The sequence below is a fragment of the Peromyscus maniculatus genome, chromosome 21, assembly GCF_049852395.1.
Source record: "Peromyscus maniculatus bairdii isolate BWxNUB_F1_BW_parent chromosome 21, HU_Pman_BW_mat_3.1, whole genome shotgun sequence".
Lineage (NCBI taxonomy): Eukaryota > Metazoa > Chordata > Mammalia > Rodentia > Cricetidae > Peromyscus > Peromyscus maniculatus.
In genome coordinates this window covers 68731412-68751760 of record NC_134872.1, presented here as the reverse complement: position 1 = coordinate 68751760, position 20349 = coordinate 68731412, and the positions used below count along the sequence as shown (strand labels likewise).

Sequence of the window (20349 nt, the reverse complement as noted above, 5' to 3'; positions counted from 1 at the left end):
TTGTTACAGGACAACAGCTGGGATGTTTATTTATAGAACGCAAGCCCTAAAATTCTAAACTTAAGAAGAAAGAAAGTGAACAAACAACATTTTATATGTGGTAGCTAAAAAAAAAAAAAAAAAGCAGATTCAAAGTACCCATTCCCTTGCATACACTGCACCATGTGCACTGTATACACTAGGATCCACACTATAGCATCACTCAGTAGGGACTTACACTACTCCCCTCCATGTGACTTCATTATTGGAGGAAAAGTTTCTTGTTTGAAGAAACACAGGAAGAAGTCAGTTTTCAAATAATTCCATCTTTGTGTGTATTTCATAAGATCCTAAACTGTTCTTAATGTTACACACAACAATGATTTATTCCTGGTTTCCTCAGGTGATTTTTTTATCGTTTTTTTTTTTTTTTTCTGTTTTGACACTCTAGGCACCCAGATATATTCTCAAATCTTATATATTTTAGTTAATTCTTAAAGTGCTTAACCTTTTCTTACGTGCTTTTGTCATTTTATACAAACAAGCAAATCAACTAAGAGTAGTTGTAATGAGTGATGAAGGCAGGATCCGTGGAGGCCACCTTTGCATGCCATGACATAAAGAAAGACTAAAATGTTCTCTGCAATGCCAGCAACCTTATAGGAGCAAACGATTTTCCCCTAGTCATTTCTACCCACATTGATCTCAGATTAGTATTCATTGACAACAAAAATACAAAGAACAAATATGCAGAAATAGTAGTCCTGTATTTCATCTGAAGCTAGTTAATATACATAGGGGCTTTGATATTAAGTACAGATGTCTAATTGAACCAATACTAACAGTGTTGTTCTTCTGCTACTGAACATGGAAAATTCTGTCCCTATAAATAAACTACCGGGTTCATGCATATAAAAGCCAGGCACACCATGCTGCGCTATGGAGTTAAGCCACTTATGGCCTTATTCACTCTTGGTCCTTGCAGCCTCCTCATTTATGTAATGAACATTGCTCATTCTTCTCAGGATGTGTTAACCTGACAACTGAAATCAGTATAAAGCATATGGACATATTTCTGTAATTAAATTTTAGGAAGGCCAGTATCCACAGGACACAATTTCTCATGCAATTTTGTAGTTTTAAAATAGAGAATTTCTAATTCATTACAAAATAAAATATTATTTTAGCAGTCTCACATGATATAAAAAAAAAGTCACTGTTATTTAAAGTTTGGAGTCCATAGAAAGTTGCTTTGGATGGTTTCTCTCCTGAAGAAAGCTCAGTAAATTAAATGTGGAAGACCTTAGCATATCTGGGAAGAGAATAGGCAGAATGTGGCTCCCTTCCTTAAAACATCAGTATATTAGCATCCTTTGTGTACAAAAGAGGATGACTCTTCAGAAGCTGTGTGTAAGTCAGGCCCAAGGGCCTCTTCAAGTCTCGGTCAGTGGACAGCCTGTTAGAGTCATTTTCTACCTATAAAACAGGACGAATATCTATGCTGGAAAAAAAAAAGTTCAGAACAGTGGTGGAGAATATTTGAGAAAGAGTTTGGCTCGTAAAAAGCTATTCTTTGCTTATGAGCAAATGTGACACAGACTCACTTTATTCTATGATCCCTGGCCAGAAAGAAAACCAAATGATTACCTGAGTGAGTAGACTATCAAATGCAGGATTGCTGCAGAGATTGGAGAAATGGACACACATTTTAAGAATTCTCGGATTCAGTTTGCAATATTTTTGTTGAATATTTTTACATCTATGTTTATAAGGGAAAATATCTGCAATAGTCTTTTTCTTTGTTGAGTCTTTGTGTGGTTTGGATATAAGGTTAACTGTAAGCACACAAAATGAATTGATCAATGTTTTTTGTTTGTTTGTTTGTTTCTACTTTGTGCACTGGTGTTAACCTCTCTTTGAAAGTCTAATAGAATTCTGCACTAAAACCATCTAGCCCTGGGCTTCTCTTGGTTGGGAGACTTTTAATGACTGCTTTTATATCACTGGGGCTATAGGTCTATTCAAATTGTTTATCTGATCATTCACGATGATCAAATAGGCTTCATTCAAGAGATGCAGGTATGGTTCAATCTATGAAAATCAGTAAATATAATCTATCATATAAATAAACTGAAAGAAAAAAAGCAGACATGATCATCTCATTAGATGCAGAATAGGCCTTTGACAAAATGCAACACTCATTTATATAAAAGTCCTGGATGATTAGGGACACAAAGGACATATTTAACCATAATAAAGGCAATTTGCAGCAAGCCTATAGTCAACATCAAATTAAATGGAGAGAAATTCAAAGCAATTCCACTAAAATCAGGAACAAGAAAAAGTTGTACACTCTTTCCATATCCATTCAGTGTAGTACTTGAAGTCTTAACTAGAGCAATAAGAAAACTGAAGGACATCAAGGGGATACAAATTGGAAAGGAAGAAGTCAAAATATCTTTATTTGCACGAGATATGATAGAATACATAAGTGAACCTAAAAACCCCACTGGGCAACTCCTTCAGCTGACAAACACATTCAACAAAAGTACCTGAATACAAGATTAACTCCAAAAAATGAGTAGTATTCTTATGTACAAATGACAACTGGACTGAGAAAGGAATTAGGGTAATACCACCTTTTACAATAGTCTCAAATAATGAAAAATATTTGGTCGTAATTCTAACAAAGCATGTGAAAGAATTATATGATCAAAACTTTAAGTCTTTGAAGAAAGAAATTGAAGGAGATATCAGAAGATGGAAAGATCTCTCATACTCATGGATTGGTAGGATTCATATAATAAAAATGACCAAAAGAAATCTACAGATTTGATACAGTCTCCACCAAAATTCCAACAAAAAATTTTTACAGACTTTAAAAGGAAAATTCTCAACTTCATATGAAAAACAAAAATCCCAGGATAGCTAAAACAATCCTAAACAATAAAAGAATTGCTAGAGGTCTCACTATTCCCAATTTCAAGTTGTACTACAGAGCAATTTTTATAAAATCTACATTATATTGGCATAAAAACATGCATTTTGATAAATGGAATTGAACTGATGGCCCAGACATAAATTGACATACATATAGATACCTGATTTTTTACAAAGAAGCCAGAAATACATATTAGAAAAAAAATAAAAGTTAGCATCTTCAACAAATAGTGCTGGACAAACTGGATGCTTGCAGAAGAATGGAAATGAATCCATATATATATCACCCTGCATAAAACTCAAGTCTAAGTGGATAAAAGACCTTATAATAAAACCAGTGTCTTAGTTAGTGTTTACTACTGCTGTGAGGAGACACCATGACCATGGCAACTCTTATAAAGAAAATATTTAAATGAGAATGGCTGGCTTATAGTTTCAGAGATTCAGTCCATTATGATCATGAAGAGGAGCATGGCAGCATGGAGGCAAACATGGTGCTGGACCTGAGAGTGTTATATCTTGCAGGCAACAGGAAGTCAACTAACTGTCACACTGAAGAAACCTTAAGAAAAAGAGAACTCAAAGCCCACCCCCACAGTGACACACTTCTTCCACCAAGGCCACACCTCCTAATAGTGCCCTTCCCTTTGGGGGCCATTTTCTTTTAAACTAGCACAACCAGATACACTGAACCTGATAAAAGATAAAATGGGGAATAGCCTTGAACATACTGACACAAGACATGACTTTCTGAACAAAGCATGGATAGCACAGATACTACAATCAATAATTAATAAATGAGACTTCATGAAATGGAAAAACTTCTGTAAGGCAAAGGATACCATCAATCACAAAAAGCAGCAGCCTACAGAATAGGAAAAGATTTTTTACCAACTCCATACCCAATAGAGGACTAATATCCAAAATATATAAAGACTCGAGAAACTATATATCAAAAAAATCAAATAATTCAATTAAAAATGGGGAATAGATCTAAACACAGAATTTTCAATATAGGACTTTCAAATGACTGAGAAACATTTAAAAACACGTCAACATATTTAGCCATCAGGGAAATGCAAATCAAAACTACTTTGAGATTCCATCTTAAACCTGTCAGAATGGGTAGGATCAGTAACATAAGTGACAACTCATGCTGGTAAGGATATGGAGCAAAGGGAACACTCCTCCATTTCTGTGGGAGTGCAAACTCATATAGTCTCTATGGAAATCAATGGGGCTGTTACTCAGGAAGATGGGAATCAGTCTACCTCAAGATCCAGCTGTACTACTAGTGTGCATGTACCAAAAGGATGCCCCATCCTACCACAAGGATACTTGTTCAATCATGGTCTTTGTGACTTTATTAATAACAGCCTGAAACTGGACAAAAGCTAGATGTTCCTCAACATCAAAATGGATAAAGAAAATGTGGTACATACACAATGGATTATTACTCAGCAGTTAAAAAATAACATCATAAAACTTGAAGGCAAATGGATGGAATTAGAAAAAAAAGCATTAGTGAGGTAATCCAGACCCAGAAAGATAACTCTAGTATATATTCACTTATAAATAGATATTAGCCATTACATAAATGATAACCAAGCTACAATATGTAGATCCAGAGAGGTTAATTAAAGAGGAAGGATCTGGGGAGGGGAAGCATGGATCTACCTGGGAGGGGGAAAAAATAGATTTTATGGGTGGAATGGGGGCTGCTCGGGATAGCATCTGGGGGATTATGGGGGAGAAGTGTAGAGGAAGAGATTGTGGGAGAGAACACTGGGATTGGTGGGCATTTGGGGGTGGTGTGGAAACCTAGTGCAGTGTAAACTTCCTGGAACCTATGAAGGTGGTCCTAATGAAGACTCTTAGTAATGGGGGATATGTAGTCTCAACTGGCCATCTCTAGTAGTCAGGCAAGACTTCCAGTGGAGGGACAGGGTTGAATTCAACTGAGTTGTTGGCCAAGGGGGATCCCATGGAAATCCCCAAACAACCAAGACTGTTGCTAAGTAAAAGGGTTGCCCTCTGAAAACTAACAGCATGGCCTCGTTGCACAGGACAACACCCATATAATTCATTGAACATGGAGAAGTTCAGCTGGTGCCTACATGGAGCCTTCATCCCTACATTCTTGTCTCTTTGTGTGGGAAGGTACTCTACAGAAGAAAAGGTAGAAAGATTGTAAGATCCAGAGGCTACTAGAGGACACCAGGAGAACAAGGCCCTTGGAATCAACCAAGAAAGGTACATTTGAGCTTACAGAGTCTGAAGCAGTAAGCACAGGTCCTACATGGGTCTTCACCAGGTCCTCCATATATATATGTATGTATGTATATATATATAATATATATATTATAGCTATTAGCTTAGTATTTTTATGGGACTCCTGAGAGTGAGAACAAGTTGCTCTCTGACTCTCGTGCCTATTCTTGGGGCTCTTTTCCTTCTGTTGAGCTACTGTGCTCCACTTCAGTCTGACAGTTTTTACTTCGTCTTATTATATTTTATTTGGTCATGTTTGACAGCTGTCTCTTAGAAGCCTGTTCTTTCCTAATGAGAGGGAGAAAAGGAGTGGACCTGTAGGGGATGCAGGGTGGGGAATAACTGAGAGGATTAGAGGGAGGTAAAACTATAATCAGGATATATTGTATAAGACCATAATCTATTTTTAATAAAAACAAAATAAAAACACTCAAAACCAAAAGAAAGGAAGAAAGAAATCTAACTACAAGTCTACTAAAACAAGCTAAGAAATAACTTAACTGAGACTTAATAGTCTTTCCCAGAGAAGAGCACACCAATTGGTTATCCAATATCAAATGATCATATCTGAAAATATACTTACAAGTAATATATAGACTGAGCAAGTTGTATTTATCTATTTATATTGGAATATATATATATATATATATATAATATATATATGCATACATACACATGCACACACATATATGAATGTAAAACAATTAATGAAGAAAGACACCACTGATTGAAAACGTGCAAACAAGGAGTATCCGAGAGGGTTTAGAGAGAGGAAAGGGAAGGCAGAAATGGTGTAATTACATTATAGTATAAAAAAAAAGTATTCTCACCAACTTGCCAATGGCCTTCTTAGTTCTTTATTTTTCACTCGTGGGAGAAGACTTCTTCACATTGAAAGGTATTCGGAGTCTAGGAGTTTGGGCCATGGGTTAGTGGTAGAATACTTTTCTAGTAGGTGCCCTACTACATGAGCAACCATTATTCTGGTGTGTAGCTTATGTATGCAATTCTAACATTTAGGAAATTTAGGGTTTTGAGCACACACACATAGACACACGACATGAAAAACAAAATCATTCTGGACATCTAAAAAACAATAGGAACTCTTAAAGATTGACCTTGCAGAGGAAGGATTGTAGGAGCCAGAGGGGTCAAAGACACCCCAAGAAAACCCACAGAGTCAACTAACCTGGGCTCATAGGAGCTCACAGAGATTGAACCAACAACCAGGGGTTCTGCATGGACTGATGTAGCCACTCTGCATATATGTTACAGTTGTTTAGACTGGTCCTCTAGAGGGACTCCTAACAGCAGGAACAGGGGCTGCTCCAATTCTTTTACAGCCCTTTGGGGCCCTACTCCTCATTCTGGATGACTTTTTTCAGCATTAAAACATGGGGATGTGCTTAGTCTTACTGCAACTTGATATGCCATGTTTTGTTGATACTCATGGGAGACCTGCCTCTTCCTAAACAGGAAAGGAGGAGGAGTGGATTGGGAGGAGGGCACAGAAGAGGGATGGGAAGAGGGACTGGGGGGAGAAGAGGGGAGGAAAACTGAAGCCAGGATATAAAATAAATTTATAAATACATTTATTTTAAAGATGAAAAAGGAGAAAAACATTGGCCTTGGGAACTTCAAGATTCTAGGCTGTCACAAGTGAAAGCAGACATATCTAGTGATGTAGTGTGCATTCAAAGTCTTTATTTGTAAATTACCATTACTTCAAAGTGAGCACTTGATTATTTGGACACTGTTTTCCTGTTTGTGAGAAAAACTATCTCATTCTAATAGTTATTTGCTGCTTCTTTTTTTTCTGCATTCCAGGCTATGTCAATCAATTGGCTATGCTAAAGTCGTCTTCATTTTTAGCAATAATAAAACATACTGCTAACATACCTCCTCTCAGAACTAATAATGATTTTTAGCTATATTCAATGTCATAGGTCTGTTATTTTATGATTATTTAGAGAATAAGAAATACTAGTATTAGACGATAAATTTCTCAAATAAACCAAAAATAGGATCACAGTACCATAGCAACAGAGGAAGCATCGCTCAGCAGGTAACAATTAAACCAGTTCCTGCAGCTCTTTGCTTACTTCTCTTAACTCCCACATGGTTACATTACGATTACTTACATGAAAAGGGAATGCTTTTCATAACAGCAGTCTGAGGAAATTCTGAGTAACATTTACCAACCACAGCACTGAAGGACTGCTGCCAGCTTATGGGTTGTGCTTTCCTTAGTGCACAGACAGAACGTTACGTCATATTCTGGAGCTGATGATGCTCTTGTTTGCAGGCTGAGGCTGCAGTCAAATGCTCATCTCCTCCCACAGCAAGCGCAAAGGCATCTGCTGCCTCCCACTATGTCTTCCCACCTTGGAACATCACTTGTGTTTGCTTGTGGGTTCTTGTTTAATACATTATTTCTCCTACATGTTCATCTGCATAAAACACTGATGAAACTTCCGTTTAAAATAAAAATATAGCATGGATCTCATGGTAATACTATTTACGCATCTATTATGTAAGTAAATGTATTTGCATAAGATATTTATGGGCAATGTTTTACATTCTTTATGCTTTAAAATATTATTAAAAATTTTTGTACATGAAAATCCAGTTTTTTCTCCCTCTCCATACTGAAAGCACCTTCATCTTTTTCTAGCTTCTCTACATCTGCTTACACTCCTGCATGACAGTGTCCTATTCTAATTTCAGGGCAGGATGATCCTCTTATAAACAAAATGAGAGCCCCTCTACTTGTTTTTATCATAAGAAAAAAAAAACCTTTACTTTTATTCTACAGTCAAATTCTCTATAAGTTTTCAATATGGCTTTCCAATATCTCGAACTTTAATTAGTACCTTTAAATGCTCCATTTTAAGAAGGATGACTATCAGCAAGATACATGTCTAATATAGTGGAAGAAAGAGAGAATCTGGAATGGTCCATGCATATATGTATGTATATATATGTGTGTGTATTATAGTTCAACTTTCTACCAAATAGTAAACTTCATGTGTTAACTATAGTGTATATAACTATATATATATAACTATATATATATAACTATATATAGTGTATATGTATAACTAAAGTGTATAAATAGCAAGAAACAATATAGCAATTTTATTTAACATTTTTTTGATAAATTCCAAAACCATAATTATTAAAGAATATATAAATATCCAGTAATTTAGATTATATTACTAGACATTCTTTTCCAACCTTTTCTACTGTTCTTTTTTATTACTACTTATTTGAGAAATTAATAAAACTTGTTTTGATCATATTCAAAATATACTATTATTCTGCTAAATGTACATAGTATTAAACTAACCCTAATGAATTATCCTTATATCCATAGATTCATGCATCTCTCAGCCCTCACCTGAGAAGCTTCTATATACAATAGATGATTAATGTAGGGACCCACAAAGGTGCGGAGACTAAGAGACTGCGAGATGCTCAGTCCTAAATGAGACACTGATCACCCCCCTCCCCCAAGGCTAAATGATCATTGTATAAGAGAAGACAGAAAGAGTGTAAGGGCCAGAGGCAGTGGATGACTACAAGAAACATTGCTTTCCACACAAGGCAGAGCAACTACAGATATGAACTCGCAGTGTCTTAGTTAGGGTTTCTATTGTTGTGAAGAGATACCATGACCATGGTAACTCTAATAAAGGGAAACACTTAAATGGGGAGGGGGTTTGCTTACAGTTCAGAAGTTCAGTCCACTATCATCATGGTGGGATATGGTGTGTGGTGTGTGGGCAGACATGGTGCTGGAGAAGTAGCTAAGAGTCCTACATCTTGCAGGCAACAGGAAATGATCTGAGACACTGGGTGTGGCTTGAGCAGATGTGAGATTATTCAGTCTACTTATTTTACTAAGTTTGCAGTGTCTGAACAGGGACCAGTAGGCTAGAAATTCCACCTGAGACAATAGTAATTACTTCTTCTTTAGCAACTAATTTAATTACAGAAATTGAGTTGATTTTCAACATCCTAAAGCATTCAGACATTTCATTACTGGTTACTCATTGTCATACTGGTAGTTTTGATAACTGTAGAGCATGGGGGCAGGTGTATTACTAATTATACCTCACAGAACAAGGGGAAGATCAAAAGTTCCTATGGTGAAAGACACAGTCTTACAGAGAAATAAGATGTCAAGATGTCAGTGGAGTGTTGGAGTCCTAGTCTACATTAGTCTTCTGTATTGTTCCAGAATTCATCTATTCATCTTACTGATCTGAATTCTTACTTTTGATCTTTATAAATAATAAATGTCCAGTTATGTTATATGTTATGATCACCTGAACTGTAAAATCAAATATCAGAAGTAATGTAGACAACTGAGAGGATATATATATATATATATATATATATATATATATATATATATATATATATATATCTCGGTTTGTTTTAGCTCTTTGTGGTTCTTGTGATAGTTAAAGTAGACAGATACTGTCCTTTGCCTGGGGCTAAGCAAGGCAAGAAGGAAAACTATATCAGTCAGAATGGCTGTCACAGATGGTATAGCATATAAACAGCATTGGGAAAGAGGTCCACAGTCACAGCCCTCAGGACATTCATGTTCAAACAGGTAAACAAAGCATAAAGAACACTGCCTGTCTATCTATCTATCTATCTATCTATCTATCTATCTATCTATCTATCTATCTATCTATCTATCCATCCATCCATCTACCTACCTACCTATTCATCTCTCTATGTACAATATAAATGTAATAAATACCTATGAGAGAAATAAATTAGGTAAGGACAATGAATCAATATGTTGAATAGAATGATCAGTGATGTCATGAACCTGTCACAACAGCATTGCATGACAGAAGGCAACCGAGCAAGTTACTTCAGATTTGTAGTTGAACAAGTTCCTGTACATGTAGGTTTGAGAAGATGCTAAAAGAAAAGGGAATAGCCATTTAATATTTTAAAGAAGAATCTTCAGTGCTCCAGAGTTATCAGTGAGCTTGCATGTTGCATAAACAAAAACCAAAACATTTAAGAAGACAATGATGAGACAACTGCATGAAAGAGGAAATCACAGAAATGGCAGGGGCGAGGGGGAGCCCACAGTTACATGGTGCACACAGATCACAAATGTGGCCAGATTGCATTTGTGTTACATGTTTTCCTGCCGAATTTGGTCAGTCATTTCAACAGTTAGACTATAATAAGACAAACACTGTCAAACAAGGTGTTAAATTCCCAACTGGGTCTAGTATATATATTTCAGTGGATAAAGTAGAAATAAAGTGATCAAAAGGTAGAATATATGAGAAAGTGATGCATGTCATTGGTATTTACTATAAGGAGGTTAACTTAGCCTGTAGTCTATGTCATATATATATATATATATATATATATGCATATTATATGTATATCAATAACATATTACAAGTAACATTATATGGACTGAGAAGGTTATACTTAGGAATATATATGTAAAGATATATATGTAGGAATATATATGCATAAAATAACAATTAGTAAAAAAACGATTCCATGAATTTGAAGAAGAGCAGGGAGGAGTACATGGGAGGGTTTGAAGAGAGAAAGGAAAGGAAGAAATTTGTAATTATATCATAATCTCATATATATGTATACATACATTCATACATACATATACACACATATATATACACACATTATATATATATATATATATATATATATATATATATATATATATATATATTTAAAATCCCAAACAAAAAAAATGACATATTACTTTGTCTAACACATTTTACCTCATACTCTGGTGTGGGACAGAGAAAAACCAATATTTTCATTTAAAACAGGTTAATTATAAATGCGATCTCTTTCTAAAAAAAGAGGGGGGATATGATACAGATATATAGGATATAGAGATGATAGGATAAAAGGATAGATAAATGAACCTACTCTTAAAGAACAACAAGTTGTTTAAAATGTTTGACATTGGTATAGATTTTAGTTTATGTTTAAAATGTTTTACATTGGTATAAATTTTAGTTTATTGATACAAACTTAAAGTTAATTTTGTTATACTGTGTGTATATTTCTACTCTTGTTTAAGGTGTTATGTTTCTACAGCTCATTTAAAATTGTAATGGATAATTAAAAAGATTAATAATTAGTCATCTCTGATAATCATACTCATAGCCATGTTAGTTAAGTCTTCTAGGTATATATAGATATATTTCAGATAGATAGTTAATCTTCAAATACTTCAAAGACCTACAAAATATGGCATTTAAAATATTTTAAAAATTTAGACTTTCTGGACAGTGAGACATGTCTGCATGTCTTCTGGCAGCATCGTTTTACTTCAGAGAGGAGAATGGGCGTTGAAGACACTCTGTATGGAGTTTATCTTTACCTTGCAAAAATAGCCATTTGGGCAAGAAACTGTTCTTGCCTGGACTGCTTGATCAACTGGACATGCAAGACCCATAAAAAGGTGACCACTAAACTTTGCTTGATAAAATGGTCCTTCAGGTTCCTGCTTCACAGAGGAAACTGCCAGACATTCTACAGGACACTAAAAAAAGTGACTGAGAGACTCTAGGCCTGTGGGCTAAGGACAGATGCCTCAACTTTACAAGAGAATTTTAGATGACTGTGCAGGCTGCCAGCTGTCTCTGTCTACCCTACAAGACTCCTAAAAGTTGCTTATATCCTTTTCCCATTTCTCAGGTAATAGTATATCCTTCTGAGGTCTTTGATGTAGTTAAAGCTAGATAGTTACAATTTTCCTTAGCTATGATAAGAGATAAGTTAGATATAAAACCTTAGACTCATAAATATAAAATAGATAAGATATCTTCTTTAATTTTGCCAAATAAACTAGTTATTATAAATAGACTAGATATTATAACTGTAATTCTTGCTTGATAATTTTTTTTTAATCTGTAATTTTACTATGTAAAAGTTAAAACCTTCCTTTTTGAAAAAAAAAAAAGAAGAAAAGGGGCAAGTGCTATGGAAATTGTTCTGTATAAATAAAACACTGATTGGCCAGTGGCCGGGCAGGCAGTATAGGCGGGACAAGGAGAGAGGAGAATTCTGGGAAGTGAAAGGCTGAGTGAGAGAGACACTGCCAGCTGCCACCATGAGAAGCAGCATGTGAAGATGACCGTATGCCATGAGCCATGTGGCAAGGTATAGATTTATAGAAATGGGTTAATTTAAGATATAAGAACAGTTAGCAAGAAGCCTGTCACGGCCATACAGTTTGTAAATAATATAAGCGTCTGTGTGTTTATTTTATAAATGGGCTGTTGGACTGCTGGGGGTCGACAGGACCCAGAGAGAAGCTCTCCAGCTACAAACAGATTTAACAAATCAATTTTTCCAGTGTTTTCTTATTTTTAAACCCTTTGTGTATATTATCCTGTTTAATATTTATAGTAATTGTGAAGTGAGCAAATTATGACTATATTCATTTGAAAGATCTGTAAACTGATGCTCTAAACATTTAAGTAGATTATCTAAAGCCATACAATGAGATTGTGAACAGACCTAGCCTCATTACACATACGTTTATCTGGCCTGTTCCTAAGAAACTAGACTAAAATGCTTTACTCAGCCTAGCACTAAATATTTCCTTGTAAAACCAAAGGAAGAAAGACTATAGCATCATCAATCTTGAGAATGAGATCTATTTAGGAAGGTTCCTAGATGAGACTCAAGTAGCAATTGTGCACATGCAATTAAGAAATACTCAACTTAGTATGACATATTCTATAATTGTGCCTTGACAAAGATTCATGTTGGGATTGGACATGTAATTAGAAAATGTGAAGAGAACTTAATGCTTGTACACTTAGGGAATTCTCTGATATTTTTCCTTTCCAGTTTTCAATACCACTACTAATCAGGAGATCTTATCTGCCAGCCACCTTCTCTGAGGTTTTTATCGAGTATACAAATCTCCGGTTTCTTCATTTGCAGATTAATCTCAGCTATCTACACTCTGGGCTGAGGATCTTTCCAAGATCTTCCAGGGAACTTTACTGAGCATTCTCTCAATTTCTCACTATTAGTCTCAAGCCTCTTGGCAAGATTTCTACTTAAGCACTTGTTTCTAGAATGCTCAACTGTCAACCTTAAGACTTCATGCATTTATGTTCGTCTGTTTCTTAGGAAACCAGTAGGGAACTCTACTCAATTTGTAGCTGAATTTGTCAACTTACTAAATGAGCATCCTCTATTATTCTCACATTGCATGGTGAGTTTATATTTCCAACTTTCTATGTTAACATTTATCTGACTCTATTAATATTATCTGCCTCTATTAATAGTAATACTATATGTTCTATCAGCCAGAACCTGACATATTACCACATAAAAGGCATTTGTTATTTTAAAATACTATCATTGCCTTACTATAAATAATACATATTCAATCTCATCTTTTCTTAACTATATTTTCCTACTAATTATAAATTATCAAAATACATATTAAGGGCTTAAAAGAGGGAAAGGTGAAATAAATCATGCATTTTTGCTTGCATGATTTTCTTATTAGTGTTTCTGGTTGTGGACTGGTGTATACTATGCAAAGGGCTGGTGATGAAACTTATGTCAGACAAGTAGAAAGAGCCAACATGCCAGGTTTTATAAAACCTGTCTTGTGTGCCCTATTTATTTAAAATTTGTATCCAATCTACATATAGATAATTAATGTGCAGTGTGAATTCCCTTCCAAAATGTCAGTAGAGATCAAAGATACAATTTAAAATAGGAACTGATAAGAAACAGTTTGTAAAATCAAAAATCACTTACAGGTACCAGGAATTTTTTAATCTCTTCCAAGGCATGACTCATCCGTGAATAAGCTTCCCCAGGTGGAGCAAACACTTCAATTAATACATGCAGTTCATCACTCAGGTGTGCATACTTGGCCTCTCCGCTCTTCCTCAGCTCTTCTTCCTGTGAAAAGGTTATTTTTAGAAAACGGATCCACTCATTTTGCACATTCTGCATTGATTTAACATTTCCTGAGATTATGACAAAGGGCCACAATCTAAGTAAATTTTCCAAAAGTAAAAAAGCAGCTCTTGGAAAAATAAAAATCTGCTGCAAGCCAGTTGACAATTTCCAAATAATTCTTCTGGATTGGAATCATCCACCACAGATTTAAATCAGCTAGGTGAAATGTTAACCTTCTGAAGGGGAGACACCTAAGTGCTGTTAATCCTTGCACATACATTGCTACATTTCTGAAGGACAAGGTTCTTTTGTGTATAGTATACAGTAGTACTTTGTATGCAGTATATAGTACTTACTGGCATTGCTGCTCTGGCAAAGAATAAAAGTTGGGTTCTCAGAATACATGTTGGGCAGATTACATTCACCTGAATTCACCTGTAAATCTAGCTCTTCTGTTCTCCACACACAACCCACCCCCACCCCCGCCTCCCCGCAAGAGCAGAGCTAAAAACCTGCATCCATGCGCCTGTTTGCTGGCTTAGCTACCCTTCTTCACTCTTACACAGTTCATGGCATAGCCTAGGGAATCATGCCACTTACAGTGGGCTGAGTCAAAAGACAATTAAGACAATCTCTCTTATGGATACACCCACAGGCCTATCTTAAGATAATTCTTCAGGGGAGACTCTCTTCCCAGGTGATTCTTCACTGTAGCAAGTTGGTATTTAAAATCAGGCACATGCCTTAATTTACTGAAGATCCTTTAATAGAAGTTCAGCTGTACCTTAAAGGAGATCACTGTCTGACCTGAAGAAGGAATATTGCTGTATGGGCTCAAGTGGTCTGAGCAATGCACATCAGGGGGCACCTCCAGCAGAGGGAGAGTCTTCTCCCATCTACTGAATTTCATGTGCTCAACTTGATCTATTAGAAAATAATGAGCAGGATATATTCTCCTTGAAGTTGAACAAACTAAAACAATATACATTAGACAAGAGGATGACTAGAATTTCTTCTAAAGTTAAAATTTTGTAACTCACCTATGGCTTGCATTCAGTTCTGGTACGTAAAACCTATGTGTTTGAAAATAGCGTTTCCCAAACAATTTGTCCTCTATGATGTATTTCCAGGACAAGAGTTTTTGAAAAGAGCAGAGTAGGAAAAAGGAAAGGATTTTGGAGACGGCAGTCTAGATGTGAATTAATAGCCACGGTATTTTCTATATGTGGAATGTGAGCCTAGATACTTAATTCTCTGAGCTTTCTAGCATTTTATCTGGAAAACGAGATAAGCTAAGTTGCTGTGGTGACACATGACTGTGGCCCTGCTACACTGGAGCTAAAGAAAGAGAAGCCAGTGTTCAAGACCCAAATGGGCGAAAGAGTGGGCTCCTATCCCACCTTACACAGATACAAAGACAAATGATAAACTATTAAGCCAGCTTTAGATTTCCATGCAAAAATGACACTTGGTAAAGCAGATAAGTTTCAGATAAATACCATACTGTTAATACTAGAGAAATTTAAGGTTTTTATTTCTTCTGGGAAGGACCAAATTGTTGTTGTTGTTGTTGTTGTTGTTTTAACCATTTGGCTTTTTGGGGGGCCCACCCCCCAGCTCCCAAATAAATCATATGGAGGCTTATTCTTTCTTATGAATGCCCAGCCTTAGCTTGGCTTATTTCTAGCCAGTTTTTCTTAACTTTAATGATCCCATCTACCTTTTCTCTCTGGGCGTTTATCTTTCTCCTATATACCTTCCTTTATTTCTTACTCCGTGGCTTGTTGTATAGCTGGGTGGCTGGCCCCTGGAGTCCTCCTCCGATTGCTCTTAGATCTTTCTTGCTCTCTTTTTCTCCTTCTATTTATTCTCTCTGCCTGCCAGTCCCACCTGCTTTTCTCCTGCCTTGTCATTGGTTGTTCAGCACTTTATTAGACCAATCAGGTATTTTAGACAGGCAAAGTAACAAAGCTTCACAGAGCTAAACAAATGCAACATAAAAGAATGCAACACATTTTTGCATCATTAAAACAAATGTTCCACACCATAAATAGATGTACCACATCTCAAAATAGTATTCCACAACAGCAAATCACTTGATTATGGTTTTCTTTTTATGACTTTTAAAATTAAATTTTTTAAAATTTTATTTCACTTCTTTGTAGATTTCACATCATGCACTCCAATCCTACTTATCTCCCTTTCCCCTCACATCTGCCTTCTGTCCATGGAACCTCTCCCCTAAAACAAAACAATATTTAAACAAAAAACAAACAAACAAACAAACAAAAAAAAAAACCCAAACAAACAAGCCACCCTGTGCCCTAAAAGGAGAAGAACCTTGTCATGGAAGCTATAGTATGGCCCATTGAGTCACACAGTTTACTCTTTAGTCCATTGATCTTTACTCCTACGCATTCATTTCTACGAGTTATTGGTCTGGTTTGAGGCCTCTGGCTTCTGCTGCACTATCAATAATGGGGTCTCTCTGGGGTTCCTATTGGATAGCCTGTTGTTGTCCTGTATCCTGGAAACCCTGCAATTTTGGATTTATAGGTTTCTCCCCTTGACATGCTCTAACAGTCCATAGATGAGGTGGATTTGGGGATGGGCTAACTCATAGCCCTGGTTCTGGGTCTGGGTGATAGCTGGGTTGATCAGTCTGCAAGCTTTCTCTCATCATCACTACCCAGCCTAGCTCTCTAACATTGCCTCACCTAGCTTACCCAATGCAGTCTACTGCAAGGGGAGGGGCCATTTCTCCTGTTCTCAGGTCCTCAGATCAGGCTCACCTGCGCTCAAACCACCAGGGCCAGCTCTACTGTTATGCCCAGGTGAGGTGCAGGGCCCTCTCTTCTGATTGATGCAGGGGATCATAGCATACAGGGGCGGGTTGCAGGATCAGCTCTCCTACTCTCACACCCTCAGGCCAGGCTCACCTGTCCCCAACAACAAGGTCAGCTCTAGTACTGTCCAGGTGGGGTGCAGGGCCCACTCTCCTGTGTGCTGCAGTTGGTGAGGGGCAGGACGTGTTCTCTCACTCTCGCAATCCTAGGGCCAGATCTCTTGACCATTGGAGGCAGAGGGCGGAGGGCATCCATCCTTCCCTCACCCATGTTACCACAGGCAGAGGAAGGGGTGGGCAGGTCAGCCTCTGTTGCTTGCACACTGTCAGGGCTGGCTCGTCTGCATACCAGACAATAGGGTCAGCTTCAGTGTGCTGCCCAGGTGAGTTGCACACCTATGGATCTCCACACTTGTTCCTGTGATCTCCTGTGCTAACACTGGCCATGGACATCATCACAAACCCCACTTGCAGCAGGACCACAGACCCACACATGACCCTTGGCAGCAGCTCAGACCTAGATGTCACCATGGCCCTGGAGGAAGCACAGGTCACTCAGGTCAGTATGGTCCTGGTGGCAGCATGGCCCTTGGATAGCAACATGGTCTCAGATGGCTGACTGGACCCTGGGCATCTGCAGAGCCCTTTGTGGTAACAGGAGTCATGGACATCACTCCAGATCCTGGCCACTGCAGGGCCATGGACCCAGACATAGCCACAGGCAGCATCCCAGGCCAAGATGTCTTCCATGGCCCTAGGTGGCAGCACAGGCTACCCAGCTCAGTATGACCCAGCAACAAAATGGTCCTTGGACACTGAGATGGTATCAGGTGGATGACTAGACACTGGTAATTCCCAAGGCCCTTAGTGGTAACAGGGGCTGTGGACATAAACTTAAACCCTGGCTGCTGTAGGGCCATTGACCCAGACATGTCCTTAGCAGCAGCCCTGGCCTGGACAACATGGACCCAGGTGAGAGGACAGGCCACTCAAATCATCATGGCTCTGGCAAGGTTTTCTTTTATGATTGAAGTTTTCTGTTAAGAATGCTTTGAATTCTAGAATGTGATATGTGTGACTCCAAAGTCACATTTTTAGGTCAACTGTATATTTTTAACATTTAATTCACTTGAGAGAATATCATCTCAAAAGTTACAAATAAAATGTTGCTGTGATAAAAGGAGGAGTATGAGTTGGATGCTAATTTAGGTGTTAAATCAATTCAACAAATAACAACGTTAAGGGGTTATATTCTTGAATACTATTTTAAACTCAAAAGTTCAAATATTTTGGAAAAGTTGTCATCATTTTGTGTGTTAGATTCTTCAGCATGAAACAGTGGAATGCCATAGGCTGGGTGGCTCACATGCCACACTGCTGATTCTGTTGTCAGGGTGATCTGCCAGGCTTGTAGACAGCCACCCTCTGTAGCTTCATGGGGGTCCAGAGAAGGCTCTGGTTTCTTCTTTGCTAATAAGGACACTGCTCCATAAAATTCCTATGCATCCTCTTCATGTCCTTTAACCTCAACAATCACACCAGGGATCCGTGCTTTCAGTTCGGGAAAGCACACATGCAGACATTTTACCCACTGTGCTGAGTGCACGGTCTAAGCTGGTAATGTCTGAGTAACTTGTAAGGCTATCATCTACAGTAGGTTAGAACTTGGCCACGTTATGCTGAAAGAAGAAATAGTGTGGCCGTTAACCCATCTAGTTTGTTTTATGGTAACCAGTGTGAATAATCCCAGTTTCTCCACATGTTAACATATAAATCGGCCAAACGTTGACTTCACTGTTTGGGATGTCTAACTGCTTACCCACAAAAGGCTGAGAAGTGGTGAGAATACTCACAGAGCAGGAAGTAACCACACATCACTATTGCTAAGTATTCTCATCATACTTATCTCACGTTCAAAACAATGAATCAAATTATATATGAACAAAGGAGTTCAGGTCTTCTAAGATCCGAATTAATTTTCCACAAGTAGCTTGACCAGTGACTCAAACAAACTAAATAATAGAAATGTTGAAAATGTATTGTGTACAGTATATGTAGTTTTATACTTTGGTTTTTTACTTTAGCAATCATTATTGTCATATTTTTATGCTAAAAGTTATAATTTACCAAAGTGCTTTTTGCAGGCTTTCTATTTTTAATGCCCCAGGGATATTTCTCCTAACATAAATCCTCTTCAGAAATAAATAAGTCTATTGTCTGCAGGACTTTCACCACCAAGAAGTTCAAATAAACACACATTTATTATTCATATTGTGGCCTGAGTGGGATTTGTATAAATCCCCAGTTTAAAAGCATTTTTAAATAGGCATATGTAGAAAAAACTTAAGTTTGTATAAATAAGTAGTACAAATTGTATACACATAAAGTAGATACACACAAGTACATAGTACAGATTGTAGCTTTCCTAGACAATATCAGCCTAGATCGGGGAATATCAAATCATATGCTGTAGGTCCCAGTAAGGCTACTGTCAATTCCCAAAGTATAAAGTGGTGTTGTCTGAAATCGTGTCCTCATAAAATGAAAAGGTCCTGTTAGCTCTTCAAGGAAAGCAAGGGAAAAGTCTTGACCAAAGGGAATTGACTGGACAGTTTTTGGACACTCTGTCATTCAGTCCTCCTCCAGAATTATACTTCTGTTGATATAGCGCATCTGAAAGCCAGGTACTTTGTAAGGGTATTTACAAATACTCATTTTGTGGAAACAAGATAATTTAAGGACTATATTATTTACTTCTATCATTGTTACAAAAGCAACTCAAGAAAGGATGGATTTATTTTGGCTCACACCTTGAAGGGGCAATCCATCAGAGTAGACTACATGGAATCAGGAATGTCAGGCAGCTGGTCACAGCCTTCCTGTATCAAGTAACCCAATGAAAAAACTCCCTCAAATACACACCCAGAAATGTGTCTCTAGGCACCTCTAGGCTCAACCCAATTAACTAGATAGTAAGCCTCACAGGGACACAGTCATTTAAAAGAGTGACTCTAATCTCTTTTATTCCCACTGGATCATAATGAATGCCAGCAGTCAGAAGAGGCAAATCATGCTGAATATCTGCAAAAATGCCATTTGAGAAACAGGAGGAAAATACAAATACTTGGAAAAGAAAAAACAGTTTCTAGAAGCAAAAGGGGAGACAAAATGCTGTTACAAAGAAAGGATCAGCCCCTGCTGTCTCAATACTCCTGGCCAAGATCTGGTTGTATAGCTCCTGTACACAACCTTAAAGAGATCCCTAGAACTAAGCCTGCCCCTGCCATCTCCACACACCTAGGCCAGTTTCAAATACATGGCTTGTATGCTGGCTCTCCTTGGTGAATACCCCA

At 37.4% G+C, this 20349-nt stretch overlaps 1 protein-coding gene across 6 annotated transcripts in view; it reads right to left on the bottom strand.

Annotated features, from left to right (window-relative positions):
* The window catches only part of Khdrbs2 (KH RNA binding domain containing, signal transduction associated 2), a 522706-nt gene that overhangs the window by 253054 nt on the left and 249303 nt on the right, over window positions 1-20349 (bottom strand). For all 6 annotated transcript variants that reach the window (XR_006066591.2, XR_013046800.1, XR_013046799.1 and 3 more), the window contains exon 4: window positions 14005-14151. Coding sequence is in view for 3 of the 6 variants with exons in the window: in XM_042265820.2 (XP_042121754.2) it covers window positions 14005-14151 (147 nt within the window). In the remaining 3 variants the exon portion in view is untranslated. The remainder of the gene's footprint in view (window positions 1-14004; window positions 14152-20349) is intronic.